Source organism: Callionymus lyra, chromosome 4, assembly GCF_982586985.1.
Source record: "Callionymus lyra chromosome 4, fCalLyr1.hap1.1, whole genome shotgun sequence".
NCBI classification, from domain to species: Eukaryota; Metazoa; Chordata; class Actinopteri; order Syngnathiformes; family Callionymidae; genus Callionymus; species Callionymus lyra.
Window position 1 is genome coordinate 31,931,009 of NC_141821.1, and position 21,035 is coordinate 31,952,043.

Genomic DNA, 21,035 nt, shown 5'->3' on the forward strand with positions numbered 1-21,035 from the left:
GTATGCTGTGCCGTTTGGCAATAGGAATTTTAATTTTCCAAAGGAACCTTAAAAAAGCACCATCTATCCATCAATACAGACACTTACAGTCCATATTTAAATGGAAAAGGTAAGATGGTCATATCATTGTTTGATTGCTACAGCATGCGTGTGCTAAAGATCATTTTGATAATGTGTCAATAAACCACATTTTACACACAACAATAACACAAAAACCGAATTAGTGTCATTCCTTTTTTTATTCCAGGTGGAGCCTGAGTTTGTTTCCTGATACAACATCTCTACAGACACACTCGGGGGGCCAGTGGGACTGAGGCTTGACGGTGACGAGTTCCAAAGTCTTGGCACTTAATAGATGATGTCATAGAAATGAGGGACGTCAAAGCGGGACTCACCAACACTGAACTTGCTTAGGAGATAAAATTAAAACTGTAAAACAAACTTAATAAAGTGAAACATTATGATTCTACTTGAACCCAGAAACAAAAGCATCCATGAACGCACACTAACACACTCACACACAGTCTTTTCTGTAGCAGCATCCCAAAGAATCTACTAGTCATTACAGCAAACTTAACAAAAATATAGAAGAAACGTGAAGAAGGTCGGTTAAATAATGCAAACATGACAAAAGTAAAGTTACGGGGGGAAAAAAAACAGCTGAAGAAAGAACTCAAAATGTAAATATATAAGAGAATATTTAGCTCCCACCAGGCTGACAGCAGTTTGTCAAGATTGTCTTCTCGTGTCTTTTGCAGGTCATCGCCAAAGCAACAGCCTCTGGTGAGACTCATGATCTTACAGACAACTATTTTAAAAGATGAACCAGTCAGTTATGGCGGCCCAATGAGTTCCCACCATCTTGAACGTGACACCTGGAGGCTCCCCCTACAGGCGAGGGAAGCTGCTGCACTCCAGTGGAGTTTGGATCTGCAGCCAGACTCCTTTGATTGTGAAGGAATGTGGAGCTGTCCAGTATGACAGTACAGCACGCTAACACGCCGTTTCTAACAGCTCGCACCACAAAAATGCACTTTGTTCCCACACATGGGACATTTGGAGACGATACTCATTTACCAGCTTGTTGCCATGACGCCTGATCAACACTTGAGGATGAACTAGTCATATCTGCTCAGTACTTTAATGTAATCCTGGCTGCGGCTGATCGCCTGCTAAAGTGCACGCGCCGCACCTGAAAACTGCCTCCTAACTTCATGATCGCCGATTGGTCTTCTGGTTGCAGGTGAGTGACGTTTGTTTGTTTGTTTTTTAAGATAGACAATTCCAATAGAAACCTGATCCGGATAGATTTAGGACTCCACAAAAAACCACAGTTCAAAGTTGAACGCAGTCCAAGTGTCAACCTGTTGGCTTCTGATTTAAGTCGATTCTTCTGTTTCACTTATTTCATATGGTTTGGCCTCAAACACACTCTTTGCAGTCCCGGTCCATCCCATAGTCCTGCTATTTCAGCTACAAACCTTCTAAACTTTTCTATCTACCATCTACATTTATCCTTCAGCCCTCCGTGTCTTCATCCTGAGACACCTCTTCTCAAAAACCACTTACACTCCTCACACTGGTCAAGACCAAAAGTCACATGATGCACAGGTTCCTTAAATAGATTTCTCTGTACATCATTATTCAAGTCCGCACCGACTCTTACAGTTGGTTGGTGCAGCGGTTCTTTGGTTTTTAGCGATGCAGCATTCAAGCAGAGCGGGAGAAACCGTTTCTGTTCCACACTTTTAAAAGTGTTGAAAACAGGCAAGAAGCAAGTAGCTCAGTTTTATTTGTACTATTTTAAAATGAGACTGAATGATGTTTAAAATTCAGATTAAAACTTTTTTTTAAAAATATCTCTAAATTCATCCCAACAATTACAAAACATTAAAAAACGGATGCATGTTCTTAACATGTGTTAAATAAATCCATCCTCTGCTCTCTTTAAATGTATGACTGTTAACTCCCACCAGACTTGGATGTTGCATTTTTAGATAAGCTCATTTTTGTCTGATACCCGTTGATAAACTCGACATTTAGCCTGTCAAGCTAACTAGCTCTTCCTCCAGTGCTCGTAGCCACCTGTGCCCACAGTAGCTGCAAGTCTTTCAGTCCCTCTCTCTGTACAATAATGATCCTTCGAGGCGGCGCCGGCCACACAGCAGCTCTTCCTCGAGCTAAAAGGCTACTTAGCTTGGATTGAAACGGCATAAGCAACAATTAACAACATAAAAACTATTTCAAATCCCAAAACCCTGACGTAACGGAGACACTACTGTGTTTAGTTGAACAGTGTTGCAGTAGTGACGGAGCGGTCGGCTACAGTAATATGGAGGATTATAGCGAGACGGACACACACTTAATGTGCACAAAGGAAAAGTGCTGAGACACCCATTCAAACACACACACACGCCAACTCTCCTCATCATCCGGACCCGTCCACGTCGTCACCCCACTCAGAAATCTGATCGGGCAAAGTGTCAGAGTTGAAAGGTCACATGGGAGTTTCCTTGTCTTTCAGATTTGGTGCGCTAAACTGCCGCCTCATCCGCGGGGGGTTGGGGAAGCCCCACCCTGCAATGGGAATCCCAGCCGCCGCCATCATCAGCACGTCTGGCGGGGGAGGCGGCGGTGGCCCTCTGGAGCGAGGCAGGCTGTGGTAGTTGGGGAAGGGTCCAGGCTGGAATGGTGCGTTGGGGTGCTGGTAGTAAGGGTGGGGGTGAAACTGATGATGCTGCTGCCGCTGATTGTAATGAAAGCCCCCGTCTCGCCCTCGGTCCCAGTCCCTCCCTCCTCCTCCTCCTTGCCCTCCCCCATTCTCCCCACCTGGACCAGGTGACGCTGCCCGTCTTTGCCGGGGTCGCCCCTGGTGTCCTCCGCCACCCTGATGTTGCGAATTGTCGTAATTGGGGTTGCAGTGTGCGGAGCTGTCCAGAGAGTTGCGGCGGTACTGTCGCGGCGGGTTCTGGTTTCCTCCCTGTTGATGAAAGTGGTTGAAGCCCTGGTTGCCCTGGTTGCCCTGGTTGCGCTGGTGCCAGCCTCGGTGGGGGCTGGGCGTGCGGTGACGGGGGGGCGGGGGCTGGAAAGGAAGAGGTAGAAGACCTGGAGACTGGCTGCGTAGAGGAGGAGGAGGTGAGGGAGTTGCTTTCTCCTCTGCTCCCTCCCTCTCCTCTCGCTGCTCAACTCCCTCTCCTCCCACATCCTCCAGACCTAGAGCCTCAAGAGCAGCGCTGGCTGGTCCCCATGACAGCCGGTGGGCCGGGTTGCTCTTAAAAGGGAACTTGAGTTTACACTCCTGAGGAGGAATGAAACGTCCAGTCCCGGGCAGGTGAACAGGAACGGTGGGAGAGTTTGAACCTGCAGGAAGGAGATCCGTCAGTCAGCGAGTCAGTGACACGAAAAGACATTGAATCACTCCTGGCGTCAACCACCCACCTTGGTTCTGGTTCAGACCCCGGAGTTTCTTGGTGATGTTCTGCTGCTGAAGGTTCTGAAGCCGCTGCTGTTCCTGCTTCAACCAGCGGAGGCGCCCTCTCCTGAAAGCTGGATCTTCTTCCATCAACTTTTGCACTCTGACTTCTGGTTCCGGAGTGTTCTCTGGAGGAGTTGCTCCTCCTTCTCCGTTCAGCTCCTCATCCTGGGGAGAGCAAGAGACCACGAGCGGTCAGGTGACCCGTCATGTGATCATAGGGCAGGCGCACACACACACCAACCTGAACAGGGATGATGCTCTCCATCTTGATCATTCTGTCCCGCAGAGCTTTGATCTCCTCATCCTTCATGTTGTTCTGCAGCTTCACTTCCTGAAGGACCAGAGGTCAAAGGTCAAGGGAGGTGAAAATCTCAGTTTCAAGACACACTGATGCACACACACACCTCCAGAATGTCCGTTAGCTTATCGATATGAGCCTTCAAGTCGTACACCTTTCCTTTCACCTTCCCTCCTTCTCCTTCCTTCACCTCTGCCCCTTCTCCTCCTACTCCTCCTCCTCCTCCTCCTCCTCCTCCTCCTGCCTCCTCGGCCGGGGGGCTCTTCTCTCCTATCCCCACAGTGTCACACACATCCTGGGCCACTGCCTGCCAGCTCTCCTTCTCGTTGGTATCCTTCTTGATGTACATGCGACAGAGTTCCTTCATCTTCACGATGGAGAGAGCCTCAATCTCTTGTCGGGAGTGACGGAAGTCTCCGAGAGCCACCTGAGAAGGAGTATATGAGCGTAAATACAGGAGGAGGAGACGCACGTTGTGTTGATCTCACCTCGTAGCAGATCTCCTTCACAGCTTGCATGCGTAGATCTTCCATTGTGACTCGTTTGGGATCTTTGCTGATCCGTCTCCTCTGAGGAATCTGATAAACTCGGAGCGGCTCTCGTCTCTTCCCGCTGCTGGGCAGACCACAGCGCTTCACGATGGACTGCACCTGATACAAGGAGTGGACGTGTGAGCGCCAAAGAAACTTCCCTCAGACATCTTCACCAGAAACATTGGTCACCTTGTTTGCCGGGAGCTTCTCTCGGAGTGATGAGATCAGTCTCCAGCTCTCCTCACAGGAACGTTTGTCCGAGTCGTCACCGCTGTCACTGTCGGCGTACTACACACACACACACAGATCGGTGAAGGTGGAGTTTCTTTTCTACTTCTATGATGCTACATCACGTCTAAAACTCACCAGTCGGTGTTGCTCCAGCAGCAGATCAGCCTCTTCCTTCTCCTTTCGGTACTGGATCTCCATGTCCTGCAGTCTGCAACCAACAGAACACCAGTTTAGTCCATTCGTCGGCTTAGGTTTTCTCAGCAGTAGGGGGCAGTGTTGAGTCTTTAAGCTAAATTTGGCTAAAGAAGTTAAGATGAACATGATTATGAACTATGATTGCATGATCACAACTACAGTATCATATATACAAGTTTTGTTTTACCAATTATCAATCACATTGATACATTTACAAGTAATTCTGTGAAACCTTTTGTGTCCGCTAAATTTCATGATCTCTTCTCAAATAAGTCAATGTCAAATGGTATAGAAAACCATCAGGACTGTTACAGTTGTGATTAATTATTGCATGTATTCATTCTAAAATTAATGATCACAATTTAAGTAATTTAGCATTGACAACTTTTCAATTTTTAAATTGTATTTTTAAATTGTATTTTTTAATTATGTTATTTTGAAGTCATGCAAAATAAAAGTACAACAAATTTAAAAAACATTTATATTTAGCTCACACTGCAGAATCACACACCTCATCATAATAAATAATGTTCTGGGTTTTACAAAGACACTGATTATTTATGTGACATCACAGCCAATGTTTACATTTTCCACTAAAGAAAAACCTGCTAAACTTGCTAGCCTAGCTAGTTGATAACATACTATCTACAGTTATTCTTCGGCGAAACACTTTGTGTCTATAATCTTAATAAGAATTTATTCCTGAGGTGAGCTTATATTTGCAATATTTTTTTGGTTTGTTTTTGTAGATGTCACTGTGAGGGTTAATGTTTCCTTATGTGAATAACATGATAGGAGTGTGATGGAGCTACAGTTCTGTATTGTTAGTCCAAATCACAAGTCAAGAAGGAAAGTCGAAGCTAAGACTGTGTTCATCAAATCACCTTTTTTCCATCTCAAGTTTGATGTCGATGCCTTGTTTCTCTAAAAGTTCCTTCTGAGCGTAGTTCCAGTCCTCTGGCTCGCTCAGCTGCTGCTCCACCGTCACACTACGCTCACGCTCCATTCTGGCCTGTTCTGGGTGGTTGAACCGGAACACGTGGTTCTTTCCCATCACGATGCGGTTGCCTTGCGACGCAAAGCAAAACGCATTAATTCAAGGATTTTCTTTAAAGACATTTTCTTGTCTAGCTTTTGTCGGGAAAGATGGACAACCTTCTCAACACAGCAGGCTCTCCACCAGGCTATTACCAGAGTATATTTTTGCTCCCTAATAATAAATATTGTTCTATAGTTTGACTGATCCACTTAGAGTTAGTGTCACAGTGAAACACTTAAGTACCATGAAAGCTCAATAACAACCGTGAAGGGAAATACTTCACTTTAAAGTGCAGTTGATGATGCTTTATGAATACAAGTTTGAGGTCGACTCTTCTCTTTATGTTTAGGGAGACGGCAGGCGTTTCAGTACCTTGTTTCAGAACCACGGCATCAGTGATCTGTTTCCCATTCACGTACGTTTCTGCTCCCACTAATGGTTCCAGAGTCACAATCACTGGACGGGCGAGACAAACGGGATCATTAGACGAGACAAAGCACTCATGAAACAACCAAGTAGCACAATGGTTTTAGCTCGCATGCTGCATACAGTGGTCATTTAATGGTGACTTTTAATCAAGATGCAATGTTTGAACTGTGCAGAGGAACAGGATAGCTGCATGACACAGTGGGAAAGGTTGAAGGAAAAGTGGAGGTTCTTCATATGAAAGATACCTGAATGATTCCGAGGCAGCTTTTTAGACAAAGAGAGTGAGAGAAAGAAAGTTTAAGGAGCCTGCAGTGTGACGTTGTCGACAGCAGAGGGCGCTCAGTGAAGAACAGGACAAGTTGATACAGAATTATAAAAGAAAATAGTTTTTCAACACAAACCTTCTCCTTGCTCGTTGGTCTCACTGACAAAAACACAGTGGATCTCCTTAATGAAGTGTCCAGACAGTTTAATGTCCACTTCCTGTTGTCCCACCCTGAACAAAAGAGATGCACGTGGATCAGTATTTGTTCAGTTATAAAGTTTTCAGGTTAAAAACCCCAACCTGGTAAGTCCTTCTTTGATGTAGTAGAGGAGACACTCGGACATCAGAGGGTCCTCGTTCAGATTAACCAGGTGAGGCGTCTGCACACACAGGAACACATCAATGAACCAGATGTACAACAACTGCCAAACCACCATATTGGAATTCTCATTAATTAGAGTTTCTGAAACATTTAAACAGATATTAGCCTCTGAACTAAAAATGACTTTTGAGCTTCGTGCGTCTAACCATCTGTCATCAACAGAGCTTTATCAGCAACTCCCAGTCTTTCCTTTTCTACTTCCACCAGTCAGAGTGAGGACCTTATCTCTCCATTCTTTCCTGACAGAACCTAACACTGACATTAATAAGAGATGTCTGAGCTACGTCAGCAGTTCTACATTGTCTCCTCAGTCTAAGGGAGTTTCAAAAGCAAATATTTGTGCAACGATCAGTGAGATCTTTGTCCTATTTATAAGATACCTTCACTAGACCTCTAAACACACAACTTACTCCTTTAGGAGAGAAAACTCCCAGAGTTCCTCCATCTTCTTTGATGGACACACCCATCTCTGCCAGCAGCGTCTCCCTGAGGACAAAATAAGAGTTGTCCGAGTTGCAAAATAACACAGAGAAATCCTTTTTTAAATGGTCAGCAGTTCTGTGTCCCAGATATCACTGTTGTTCTCTTCTGTATTGACAGCACACATGCTTTGAGAAACCCGTTTAATGGGATTGCAGAAGCAACAGAAAATGTCTGTTAGTAGTTGAAGTTCTCAAAGAAAAGTACCTGTCCAGCCTAATAGATTCTGTTTTTCGTAACTTCTCCTCCCAGGTCTCGTTGAGTTCAGCGATGATCTTCTCCGTCTCCTGCATCACACAAGGTTCAAGTGTTACAAGGGGAAATGGGAAGAAACCCAAATTGTTGTGATCCTACCATTAGCATCTCTGCTGCTTCTTCTTTGCTGATGGCCTCCATGGAAACCGCCTCCTCCCCCTCCTCCCCCTCGTCGCCCATCACTTGATTTGATTCAGCAGGCAGGTCATCAGGCGGCAGAGAATCAGCATCTGGAGAGATTTGAAAATGTAAATCACTTAAAAAAGGTTACACTGGATGTTGTCGTTCAAGAGTATAATTATAAACTTTAAATTGGCGACTGAAAGAACTTTTTTAATATTTGTTTCACTGCTCAAAAACCACAAATCAAGCACTCTTTTTTTTGTTTACCTTGGTTTATTCAAATGTTGACTGTGTCATGTTGACACTGGTAATAACTAGAAACACAAACACACCTGAGGAGGCGAAGCCATTATTTAGAGGAATCCCATTGGCTTTGCCGTCCAGAATGCCGGGCACAGAAACATCCGTGACACCTTTGGAAGCCTCGTTGTTGTTGTTGACTAAAGAGATGGAAGGAGATGGTTATAGTGTGGAAGAACAGCTTGTGAATAGCTGGGCTAGTTGGTGTCTGAAACTGACACCATATCCGCCTTTGAACAGAACACATGTGCAAATAGCTGACATACCACATAACACAGTCTTGTGAATGCTGACTGGATTAATCCACGCTTCAAAGCTTGTTCATGAGTGTATTAGAAGGGTGCCAGTGTGTTCGTGTACAGATAGTATATACATGCACAGTAATGTTGTATACAACCAGAACTCGTTGATAAAAGAGTTAGCGTACCAGAGTTGTCCAGCAGCTCCTGCAGGCCCTGCGAGAAGAGAAGGTTCCTCAGTCGCTCCACTTCTCCTTTCAGTTCTCGGATAAGTTTGGCGTTTGGATCTTCATTAATGACAGCGTTGCAGCGGATCTGTTTGGCACGGTCAGCATACCTGAGGATCAGAAGTGATTAGGTCTTGCCCGAATAATAAATCAGACATCTGTGTGCACCAATGGTGCGAGTACATGCGATATGTAGACAGTAATGTGACCTCTGACCTTAGAGTGCTCAGTGTTTCTTCATAGTTAATGTCAGCAGGACTGAGAGCAGCAATCATGGCTGTCCGAGAGTTACCCCCTAAAAACAACAAGTTTCCAGTTCAACAGTTTGGCCTAAATAGGAACTTCTTTTTTTTTTTTTTTACATGATTTTAACTAAAGTATTCAAGAGCTGCATACACAAGTATAACTGAGTTCATCTGAAATCGAAACTACTGACCCAGGTTTTCCTTCAGCAGCCAGGTCAGAACGGAGTCTCTGTAAGGGATGAAGTCACTCTTCCTTTTTTTGCTGCTTTGCTGTAAGAGGAACATACATTTTATTTTATAACATGTCATCAGGTTCGTGCCTCGCTGAGTCAGCAGAAAACTGCTCTGACTTACCATCTCTGCCAGCGCTGATATGACTTTTCCCAGCGTGGTCAAAGATTTGTTAATGTTAGCACCTTCCTAAAAACAAACAAACAACCGTGTCAAACAAATAACATAAATAACAACAAACATTGAAGAGAGATCATGAATTGTGACCTCTGACCTTTAGTCGAGTTCCTTTTGCCCCAGAAGAATCTGCCCGCTCACTTCCTGCCAGGTCAACGAGGCTAATCTTACTGACCTGGGAAAAGGACTCTTTATTATCGACAGAGTCGTTCACGGACTTGTTGATGAGACCAAAGCGGACACACGCTCACCTTCTCCGTGTCTAGGCCCGTCATTTGGTCCCGTCGCTTTTGGGTGAAGACGATTGTAAAGACGGCGTGAGACCTGGAGGAGGTTTCGTTCATGTTTGTGGCTGCAACCGTCCTGTAATCCAAGATTCAATCATTAGGTTTCCAACAGCTATCAACTTAACTGCATCAATGAATGCAAGTGTATAGCTCAAGGTCATTGTAAGACAAGAGATATGAAAGGATACATATCTGAAGAAAAAGTACAATTCTGAATACATTGTCAAACATAAACAAAATAGCTTCTAAAGCGGTGAAAGCGGATCAACAGGTGACTGACCGAGCTTTATTGCCAACATCCATCAGGTCGTAGATGTCATTATATCCAGTCACAGCCAGTTTAGAAAGATCCTCCACATAAGGTCCAAGGATGGGATGCTCTCTAACTCGCAGATTACCCTGAGACTTTGGGTTTAAAAGATCTCGAACTCGCTCACAGTAGATCTCCATGTAGGACACCTGAAGAAAGTGACAGGAGGCAGTTGGAAGATTAAAGACAGTCCCTAGAAGCGGGAGGGGTCTTTTATTGTCGGACGATTACCTCGACAGAGTAGTTGAGGTCAGGGTCAGTGTTTTCGCCAATTCTTTGATACAAGTCTTCACACATCTGAGCACAAACATTGACATACACGCACTTCTTTATAGAGGTCATACTAGAGCTTAAACATCCTCAGAAACATTGAACATAAAGTAATTAGTGAAACTAACATGACAGAAATAGTGTAATAAGATAACTAGTGTGAAGATAGCAGGGTCGAAGCTCAGAAAAGCTGAGAGTTTCACCTGAGGAATGATCCCCTCCTGCCCAGGCTCCTGTTTCCCCATCATTGTGTAGCTCTTGCCTGCCCCCGTCTGGCCGTATGCAAAAATACACACATTGTAGCCTATGAAGAGAAATAATTGAGAATAAGCAATTAATATTTTAAGAACATGATACTTGTACGTCAAAAACATAGAGTATAGATGCATTTTTCAAATATATCTGTGTACTAGGGAAGGATATTTGTGTGAACTTGAGGTTAAACTAGTAAAAAAAAAGAAAAGAGATTTCTCAATAAAAAACAGCTAATGAAAAGTGAAAGTTTTATGCAAATTAAGAATGAATCCAGTTGGTCAAAGGCAGGATTACAGTACCTTCAAAAGAGTGCAGCAGCATCTCCTCTCCGATGTCCTTATAAACCTGCTTCTGGCACGCAAAATTGGGGTCTTCCGACTGTCGAGAAAGAGAGATTTAATACTTGAAACATTGGGTGTCTGTTCAACCGCTTAACTCACTGTGGTGTGTGACCAGTAGGAATAATCAAATGTAAAATTCTTGGCTCCATCTTTTGGCTGTTTTGGGTTGGTGATACCTGGAGGGAGACAGAAGACAAACTATTATTACATCATCTTTGAAGAAACACAATCAGGTTTCACTAAGTCACACAGTATGCATGTAAAGCTACTCTTTTATCAGCTGCTTTGTATACTGTAAATTGAAACTGTTTTAGGAGATTTTAAATATCTCTGTTGGGCCAGTTGCTCAGGCTCTCAGTATAATGTTCCAATACCAAAATTTTAATGTATAGCCACAGAACTGGGGAAAAATAATGAGTGACCAAATAAATACACAAAATAAGGACCAAGTTTCTGACACACAAGTGGAATGTTTAGCTCAGGTTTTGCCTCCATATTCTGAGAGACACCCTCGCTGGTGTTTGTCAGGAAGCCATGCATGTGACTCAAACGTTTGACTTAGAACCGGTTCTCTGCTCAAGTACAGTGTGTATGTAAGCAGCAAAAAGATATTCTCTTTCAGAACTGTCTAGCTTCTACAGTGAGGCAGCATTATACATGTCATGGAATCTCCGGTGAGGAGGATTAGCACTACAAGTGTCTCAGGAACCACCCTTGAAAACACAAATTCCATATGATGAGCAAGCAAATACCTCTGATTTACCCACAATCTCACCAGGATCAGATTCTACATGTTACACTGGTTTTAAAATGAACTGCTGTGTCAGAGCTATTCAAACAAGGATACGTTTTTTTGACAGTTTCAAAGCAAATACTAAAAATACTGAGACCCGGATGATAATTCCGTCAATTTAAAAATGATCCCTGTGGTTAACAAACATTTGCATGTTGTTAAACAACAACAAACAATACTGAACACTTCTTTGCTAAAATGTCGCTCTAAATATTATTAGAATTGTAAACAATATATGATATGATTCTCTTATCTTGAGGTTTGTTTGGCGTGTGTAACATTTAATTGCAATAATTATATTTGACCAAAAGCATGCAGGTAGCAATCGTCATTGTTGCCAGTTTGATAGTCCCAACAAATGATCTAATAATGATCTGGTTAATCGATGGATAGCATCAAGGCTGCACACATAAGTGAGAGCTATAGTTCAGATATTTAAGCATTCAAGACGATTTAGTGCCCCCGGTGGTGGGAAATACTATTAGAAGAAAAACAGGAAGCAAGATTCATTGTGATAGTAAAACTTTTGTTCTACTTAGTTAAAAAATATATTCAACCAAAAAGATGGAATGCAGATATGTGCCTTTACATTGCACTATACATGCACTATAACAGATACATACACAGAAACGCATACAAGTGAAATACACACTCTTCTAAATTCCTAAATAAAATAAATCTGTCAATTACTCAGGTATATTCCGTTGAATTAAGAATATAGACAGTATATGACATCTCCAATGTCATCTTTCTTTTACTGAACCATGACTTTGAAGACGATTCACGGTTACAACTAGGGCCGAACAATTATTGAAAATAGTCTAATTGTGATTTTATTTCTTAAATATTCAATTATATTTGCGATTAAACAATACAATAAATAATTGACTTTACAGTAAAATGTATTTCTTTGAGATTGTGAAGATAAAGTTATTATGCCATTTCTAAGATAAATGAAAGTTATGCATAAATTTAATTGAACAGAGAAGGTTTTTTTAGTTACTTAATTACACTTGTAAACAAACATAATATATTCACTGCAAATACTTTAAAAACTCCAGCAAAAATGTGCTGAAAGTGTGATGTAAACATTTATATTAGTCAATAATATAAAGAGAAACAAGTTTCTCTTATATTTAAGTGAAGCTCTTGTCATACACATTAATATATTACATTTACACAAATACTCTTCTGTAGACGTCAGTGTTTTTGTGTTTTTCGCGTGACTACATGGCGGCTCAAAAATTAAATTAACATAAAATTAAATAAAATCGCAACCTTTGCGATATAATAATCACATTTTTTAAAATGGCAATCATATCTCAAATGCGATTCATCGTTCAGCCTGGTTGCAACCATCTTAAACATGTGGTCTTCTGGTTAAGTCATACTTTACCGTGGCGTTAGCTCTTGATTGGGTGATAAACCTCTCATTTAACTTGAGGCTACGACTACTAATATGTTCTTGCGTGTCAGTCAGGTCTACCACACCCGCTGTAATGCAAATGAACAGAAACCAATGAATGGAAATATGATCCAAAGGAATAATGAAATTAGTGTTTAAGACAGTTTTTTTTAATATGACTTTCACTCTTTTTGCAGCCAGCCCCAGGCATACACTCGATAAACTTCAACTTTTGCACTTGGCTTAACTTTTACTGTCAATTAAGAATTTTTGTTTACCAACCCTTAAAAGGTTTCTGGAGAGAGAGCAATAAACGAACGGCTGAAATGTTTTTACTCATTTTACTGACAAAAGGTTTAATAAACTAATATTATATTAAAGATGGGTTCGTAAATACATTTATTGACAACTCATACATATAGTACATTACACATTTTTCTTTCTTGCTATACTAGGCATATAATTATTCTAAAATTTCAAGTTTGGATTCATTTTATCCATCAGTCAAAAAGAAACATCCAAGCTTTGTTTTCTTATGAATTGAATTATAGAAGGAAAATGAATAAAAAAGGTTATTATTGTTGCAGTATCAGTCCAACATGGGCTTGTGCAGGTTAAACATGCTGTACATTAAATTCAAAAATACAAATTTGCATCTGAGTAACGTTGAATCGCGTGTGAAAATCAGTCAAAGTTTGCTGAAGTCAGCTTTAAGCACAATCCACACATTCCCCATCAATCCTTAAGACATTGACAGTTTTAAAAAGCATCGTGACATTTTCAAGTTAGTCTTACAGGTTGTGTTTCCCTGCATCTGGATCACACAGTTGGCATTGCGGCCTGATTCCCTGGAGTTGAACGGCCGCACCCGCACTGCCACTTTGACAGAGGCGCTCGCCATCTCTCAGCTCACCTGCTGGAAACAGAAAGTATAGAAGTTAGTGACAGTGGGAAAAATGTATTTATATACATTTCAATTTCATCTTGTATTTCACATCAGTTTGTGGTTTAAGTGAAGAAAAATAGCACAAAGATTCGAACTTCATAATATTTCATGTTCGACAAACAGAACACAACATTTTTTCATAATTATTAAGAAAATTATAACTTTACTGATTCCAACCCCCTCATCTCTACTCCCTTAAAAATACTTTCCTTTCACCGCTGTTGGCTCTCTCCACTCTTTCCTTCTCCATTCTTGTTTCCACATTTTTTTCTCTCTCCATTACATTCCCTGCCTGTTATGTTGCGCCGTTACTGTGGAAACCACAAGTCCAATTTTCTTCAGCTCTTCTTTCTACATCATTTGTCACTTTCACTATTCATCCTTCGTGGTTGTACATGTTTGCACAGTTTCTTTACCTGTCCATCATCCCATATGAGCCGACCTTTGCCCTATGAGATTGACGTCTGACAAAGAAGAATGTAATCAGACTATTGACGGATCATAGCACCGCTATCAGCAGCATGTGATTTCATCCTGGTTGTTTATGTTTCTAACAGCAGATTGTGGCCAGAGTAGTATCTCCTTTAACAAGTCACTGTCTGGCATATAAAACAGACAATTTAAGCAGGCGGTTAACTTCCCTAATAAAGAATTTGTTCTGTTGTTAGTCTTCCTTACTCATCTTAAAGAGAACACATTTTTGTTGTGTCGGCTCTTTTGTGTAGTCAGGGATTCACACATGTATTACAGTATGTGCTCCCTGTAAACAAACATTATACTTGTCTCAACACTATCAGACTTATATTTCGTAATACAATCCTCTTGGAATTTTGAATCATACAGTAAGGTTAGTGTTTCTACTGCTCACCTGACAATGAACTTCAATTACATGAAAGACAATATGAAGATTTTCCTGGCTTGATAAACCCATAAATATGAGTCATGGGTGGGAATGAACAAGACGGCGTTCTAATCCTGTTTCAGGAGTCTAGGTGAGGAGGAGGCCGACATACCAGGGTCCCTGTGACATCACAGAGCAGGCATTTCAACACACAGCCGCTCATTTAGTGCGTCTGGTTAAACAGGCCCTGCTAGCTTGAAAGCTGCTGTTGGACAAACTAACCAGCTGTTTAAACAGACTGTTCGTGAAGCTGGAGACACAAAGAATTGTCTCTGGCTTCAAACGGAAACAGGAATTCCAGTGGAACTGTGGTCTGGAGCTTCAATCAGGCAGCTGGAGCCTCAGCTAGCAAGGAAGGCCGGTAAATGGAAACATTAGTGGAGGCCAAAATGTACACAACAGAGATTAAAATTAAAAACGTCACAGTGATTCACTTTCACCAGACAAAAAATACACATAAATACACAGCAACCCCCATTAGTGATCTTTAATGAGCCTAAACTAACAGAGGTATGAAACTATATATTTAAACATGTACATGTGACTGGGCTTTATAAAGAAGTATATAATGACTAAAGTATAAATTAGCAAGTAGCGAATCTAGCAATATCATATTGACAAGTTCATGATGACGAAAACACGTTCAATTAAGGAATACTTTATGAAAAGACAAGGCATTCTTATGTCTTAATTGTTTAGCAATAAAGGACAAAATGGTAGAAGAAAATTAAGATCCATGTTGAAGAGAAAAGGCAAAAGCAATACAAATGCTTAATTTTTTTAACTGGTTAAAATGTAAAACCAACATGACCATGTTAAATCCAACTTAGAAGAAATAAAGCAACTAAACATTCAGGTAGGGATGTCCCAATAAAATCCTCGGTGTCACAGAGGAAGCTATGACGCCAACACATTGAGAGTATTGTTTGCTTTTCTGTTGTTAGTGTATCCCTTCCTGATTTCCTTTGACCATTTTGTTTGTGCATTTATCGTTTCAAACAATCCATCAGATCCTGGTTTGGGGAAGAGAACCAGAGGGACTGAACTGCTCAACTGTTAAAATGGAGGTGTTTTGGGGGTAGTGAGTGGCACTCCATTTGGACGGGAGTGTTTTATGGGTGAACCTTAATTTGTTGTTTGTTCTCCACAGGAAGTGTTTTGTTTGGATTTTCTATGGCGTGGTACCAGGAGGGAGCGATGCACAGGTAACAAGTGTCAACTTCTGTGTAAAATGTCTTGTTATTTCATGGAAATATAGCCTGGCACACATTTTGGTTGTTTTTATTTTTTAATTGGTTGAAGAAAAGTCTTTTGATTTTGCGCAATATAGAAAAGATTTTTTTTTAATTCAAAACTCTTCGGCATGTCGACTCCACTGCTGCCCCTCACGAAGGGTTGAGATTATTTTCATCGAAATCTGTTCCTTTTTAGGCATTAAACTCTGTTCAGGTTCATCTCAGTCCACAAAGATGGACCTAAAAACATCCAAATACCTCCATATTGTGTCAGAGGATTGTGAATGGAGGAACTGTTGTTGTTGTTCTTTTGCTGCCTTACTTTTTATGCACCATTGGAAAATGCTTTAATTCTTAAACAATGTAAACAATATTTTGTAAACCAACAAGTTCTTTTACAGCTGAAAACATATTATGGATGCAAAGAGAAACCATTTAACCGTGGATTCAGACGATAAGCCTGTCTTTATCATTTTTTTTTTTAAAGGTCAAACCAGGCTCTAGCTTAAGCCTGGCAGTTCCACAAGAGCGTAGGAGGGGTTTCATTTGTTTAAGTATTGTTATTGAAAAACATATTTTAGTTGAAATTTTCAACTGTCTGAATTCTGAACTTAACAACTCAGTGTTTCTATCTGTATTAATAAATGCTGCCATCGCTAGTAGGAATTAAGAATGATAAGGTAGACGATGAAGGCGAGATAATTTGAATTTGAATTCAATTGACAGAACAAATATCCAGGCGTTGTCATGATTTTAGATTCGTTCAGAAGTCATGTGGACTTGCAGATGCAGACAGTGGGCTGTGATGTAGAGGCCTCTGTCGAGGAATGTGATAATGAATGGTCTACATACCACATACACATGCACGCACACACACACACAAGCTCTTCCAATGGGGAAGCACATGACATTACACACACCTAAAGATAGCGTTAGCCGATGCCTAGTTTGCAGAGAACGCATTAAACCCTGTGTCAGTTTAAATGTGTCTCCAGTTTCTGATCACATGACATGAACGACGTGCTGCCTTCAAAGAGAGCGGGGAAATATCCTCAAGGTGCCAAGGCCAAACACGTTGCTTCCATCATTTGTTTTACACAAAGACATTTCAGTGCAAGTATCTGAGGCTATAGTATATTGTTCAAGAGCTTTTTGTTGCGCCAATCGAGACATTTTTTTTGTTCCTGCTGCAAATAGCTATTTGAATAGCTGTTAATCTTTAGAGAGTAATTCTAAAAAATATATGTATTTGGATGATATTACTTTTTGTCAAGCTCTAACCAAGAATAAAATAAATAAGAAACTAGTCATGCAAACTAACTTTCAGCGCAGTGAACACAGCGCCTCTCACAGTAAAGTTTCACCATTTTATAAAGTTACAGTATTTGGGGTTTTACCACAGAATTTAAAACAAATTACACTTTTTATATATATTTTACTCTCATACTTTCCGTATGTAGGAAAATGTGGAGTAGTTTCCATAGGGAAACAAATGCTTTGACAGACCATTTTTAGAGCATTGATACCCACGACAGTAAATAATCAAAAGCACTAAGATATATGTCTATTTGATAAGTAAGTTTGCAGTACATCCTCTCAAGGCCAAAAGTTCTCTGTGTGAAAGAATAGCATCACATGCTCCTGTGTCCACGTCTAAAATCAATAAAGTGTTTAAATATTAGCCAAATAAATGTAGAACTCTGGAAACAGTCGGCTAATCTCTACTACCTGTGACTTGATTGTAACAACGATAACAAACCTAAAGCCCTCTGATTCATTCATTGCTGCTTTGTTTTGGTGTCATCACTGTGAGCTGGTGTCTGTAATAACAACTGGATTAAACACATCCATGTGTTTTTAGTTGGGATAAAAAAATTGTGTTGCTTGACAATTCTTTAATTGTGTTTTTAATATATACAGTACGTTATAGCAGGGGTGGGCAATTATAATTCTTCAAGAGACACATTAAATTCTGCGAATGTTGTTAGGGGCCGTCAAGCAAAAAGAAAGACGAAAGAATCCCTAAAAAAAAAAAAAAAAAAGGACATGCGTCATTAGGCCGTGACATTTATTAAGCTAAATAAGCTGCAATTTTATTCTTGTATATATGAGTTTTTTTCAAAACATTAATTAAAAAAAATGTTTTGAGGGATTAATATAATACACACAAAAAGAAGGAAAAAAGTAAATAAGTGCTATGTGTAAATGTAAATGAATAATAAATACAAAATAGATTTGTCAATGCATTAGAACCATTTATACATGATCATACTTTGACATTACGAGGGCCGCATAAATACAGTCAAAGGGCTGCATGTGGCCCCCGGGCCGCAGGTCTGTGTTATAGTATCTGAAAAGGGGGAAATGAGGCCAAACAGACCATGATAACATTTGACAATGTCAAACAGTGTTGACTCTCAAACAATGGAACTGCTGCCACAGCTGGAGACAAACCATTAGCAGCACAAAATGATAGTCATCAACACGTGGTTTAAAGTCCCACTATTAAAAGTCACTCTGATTGGTATTTGGGGTTACGGTTACGGTTTTCAGTGCCTCATTATACGATTAATATATACTATATAATTGTCGATGCATTTTTGAATAAGATACAAACAAGAGCCAAAGAGCCATTTCAGATTGTCAAAGTTCCTACATCATACACCGGTGAGGTAACAAAGCATTCAAAAAGTCTTAACTACCACCAAATCCCCACTACTAACAGAAATACATACAGTAGAATAAAAATCATGCCCAAACAGTTTGTGATTAAGAAAGACTGAAAACAATAAAGCAATAAAAAGCTGTCCTTCCTTATAGCTACCAAACTGTTGATCGTTGATAGTTATTCAGAAGAAAATCCACAGCATTCCAATGAATAACAGAACAGAGGTGAGATAGCATTGTGACCATTGGTATGATGGAGTAAAATGCAATAAAGATGTGCTGACTATTCATTTTGGTGAACTGCAAGTGTCCCTCTTTTATGGTGAGCATCATGTTTCTAATGTTGGAAAATAAAATGATAGCAGTTAAAGAAAGCGTAGGTGGATGTCAATACTTCATCACATGATGAGCTTCTGTACAATTATCTTGGTCTTGTGATACCTCACTTTGTCAATAACCAAGTGAATCATCATTTCAGGCAAACCTATTTAACATTCAGTTAATTACCATTAAAACAAAAAGCAAATTTGGAAATATAAATTATTACAGAAGAAGGTTTACAAGGTTCCCAGAAGGAGGTTTTGTGGCGTTGCCTAATAACATCAGCAGAGAATCCAAACAACATGTGGCTAAAAATACACAACACACATACACAGAGATTGCTGAGATGCCTGCTGAGCTACTTTAGCCAGCAAGCTAACTTTAGCGGCACGAACAGTGCAGAGGTGAGAGACTTCACTCACTGCATCACAGATTCAATTCGCTTGTTGTTCTTCCTTCAGCAATAGAAGTGCCTCTTAGATCATGTAATAAACAGCAGGCAGGTGGTGAGAAAAAGGCTGACAAATGGAGAGAACAACAGTGGGTTTAATTGAGTTATTAGCTCACTTGCTAAACTGAGCACTGAGGGTTTTATGCAATGTTTGTTTACTTTGTTCGCTGGGTGATCACTGCGGAGGCGACCAATGATGAAGACATTTCACGTTTTACTGGAGGAAATTCAACTTTTATTGAGATGGAGGGTTTGGCAGCATTAAATGACAACAATGGAGTGTATCTGTCCAATTTAATATATATATATATATATATATATATATATATATATATATATATATAGTCTGTAATAGTTTCTCTCATTGTTTTTATTTGTGCATGTGTGTGCGCGATACTTCTTGTTGTCCAGTATTTACCTAAAATAAAGCAGTAAACCTTTCTGTTTCTTTGCATACAATTTGCATTACTACCTAAGGGAGGAGCATTTTGCATCAGGCCGTTCTTCTTCCCAATTCCATTTGGTACAAATTAAAATTAATGACAGAAGATGTGGATTCTCGGATTTTCCCACATCTTTGTAAACATGTGTACTTTATGTTTGACAACTTTAACATCAACGTGTGTGTGTGTGTGTGTGTGTGTTCATAAGCTTGTTCTTATTGCTTCCTGGTGTGTTCCTGAAGGTGATGACAGTCAACTTGTTTGTGCTCCAATGGTGACCAAGAACATTTATTCCTCAATGGATTGTGTGGATAATAATTTAAAACGAGTTATGATCCCCTATCTCCCGTACATGACAAAAATGAGTAGTTAATAAAAAACCTTCTAAATACAATCTGTCATTATATGATTCCAATTTTAATTTTTTTAAATAACAGTCCAGTTGTTTAATTATGTTAAAGTGGAATCTTGTGAATTCACCTGAATACATGATTCATTATTTGGAATTTGAACAGTATAATAAATGTATGGTTTATGTTTCTGCAATGATACAAGTAGTTTCTCACTTAATAACAACTATTTTATGTTCATGTTGCACCTTTATTACCGCCATTATGGTAGGTTTTTAAGAAGGAACTGGTCCGATAATAACGCAGGGTTCGGTCATAACGGAACACGACTCACCTCGAACCCAACGCGAGAAAAGTTCCGTGGTCGCCACGCGCCGCCCGGTTCACACGGTGTCCATGTCTCCGCTCAGGAGGAGAAAACAAACAGAAATAAACAAAAAAAACTTAAAAAAAACGGGTGCGCCCTGCCAGTGACACCGCCGTGATCCTGGTTCCGGTGCAGGCCTGACAGTACCGGGACAAAGTCAAAAAGTTGTTGGGGGCGCTGCTGTGCCGCGGTGGCGTTTAAAGTTGGAACTCGCGTCTGTTAACGGTGGAGCTCCGGTAACAAGTTTCACCGGGTGACGTCACCGTCCGGTAACCATCACCGGGCGACGGGAAAAGAGGGTGAAGAGAAGGGGAAAAAAGAGGGTGAGAAGGAGAAGTCGCGGCCCGGTGGAGCCGCCGGTTCAAATCTCAGTTACAAGCTCGGTGTCCCGGCGAGGGTCCGGACTGCTGCTCGGCCCTGACGTCGCCTAAACCGGGAGAAGTTTCTTCCGTGGACCGGGAACAAAATGACTTTAAAGAGGGACGAAGAGTTTAAAAGTTAAAAAAAAAAAAAGAGGAGAGGGGGAGAGAGGCTGGCCGGTGGCCTGGCCGCGCGGCGGGTGTGTGTGA

The 21,035-nt window shown here is 40.8% G+C and overlaps 1 protein-coding gene across 1 annotated transcript; it reads right to left on the reverse strand.

Moving 5' to 3' along the window:
- Nucleotides 1-220: 220 nt before the first annotated feature.
- LOC148082589 (kinesin-like protein KIF1C) lies at nucleotides 221-21,035 on the reverse strand. The gene is given in 28 exon segments (XM_087789816.1): nucleotides 221-3,360; nucleotides 3,439-3,643; nucleotides 3,645-3,806; nucleotides 3,880-4,200; nucleotides 4,262-4,423; nucleotides 4,496-4,594; nucleotides 4,673-4,745; nucleotides 5,617-5,800; nucleotides 6,144-6,227; nucleotides 6,602-6,696; nucleotides 6,766-6,845; nucleotides 7,258-7,333; nucleotides 7,535-7,614; nucleotides 7,682-7,812; nucleotides 8,038-8,145; nucleotides 8,433-8,581; nucleotides 8,688-8,766; nucleotides 8,908-8,986; nucleotides 9,071-9,136; nucleotides 9,222-9,299; nucleotides 9,376-9,487; nucleotides 9,692-9,870; nucleotides 9,953-10,018; nucleotides 10,195-10,295; nucleotides 10,546-10,624; nucleotides 10,687-10,763; nucleotides 13,581-13,698; nucleotides 20,434-21,035. Coding segments are annotated over 27 exon segments (3,894 nt in total). The 5' UTR covers nucleotides 13,687-13,698; nucleotides 20,434-21,035; the 3' UTR covers nucleotides 221-2,497.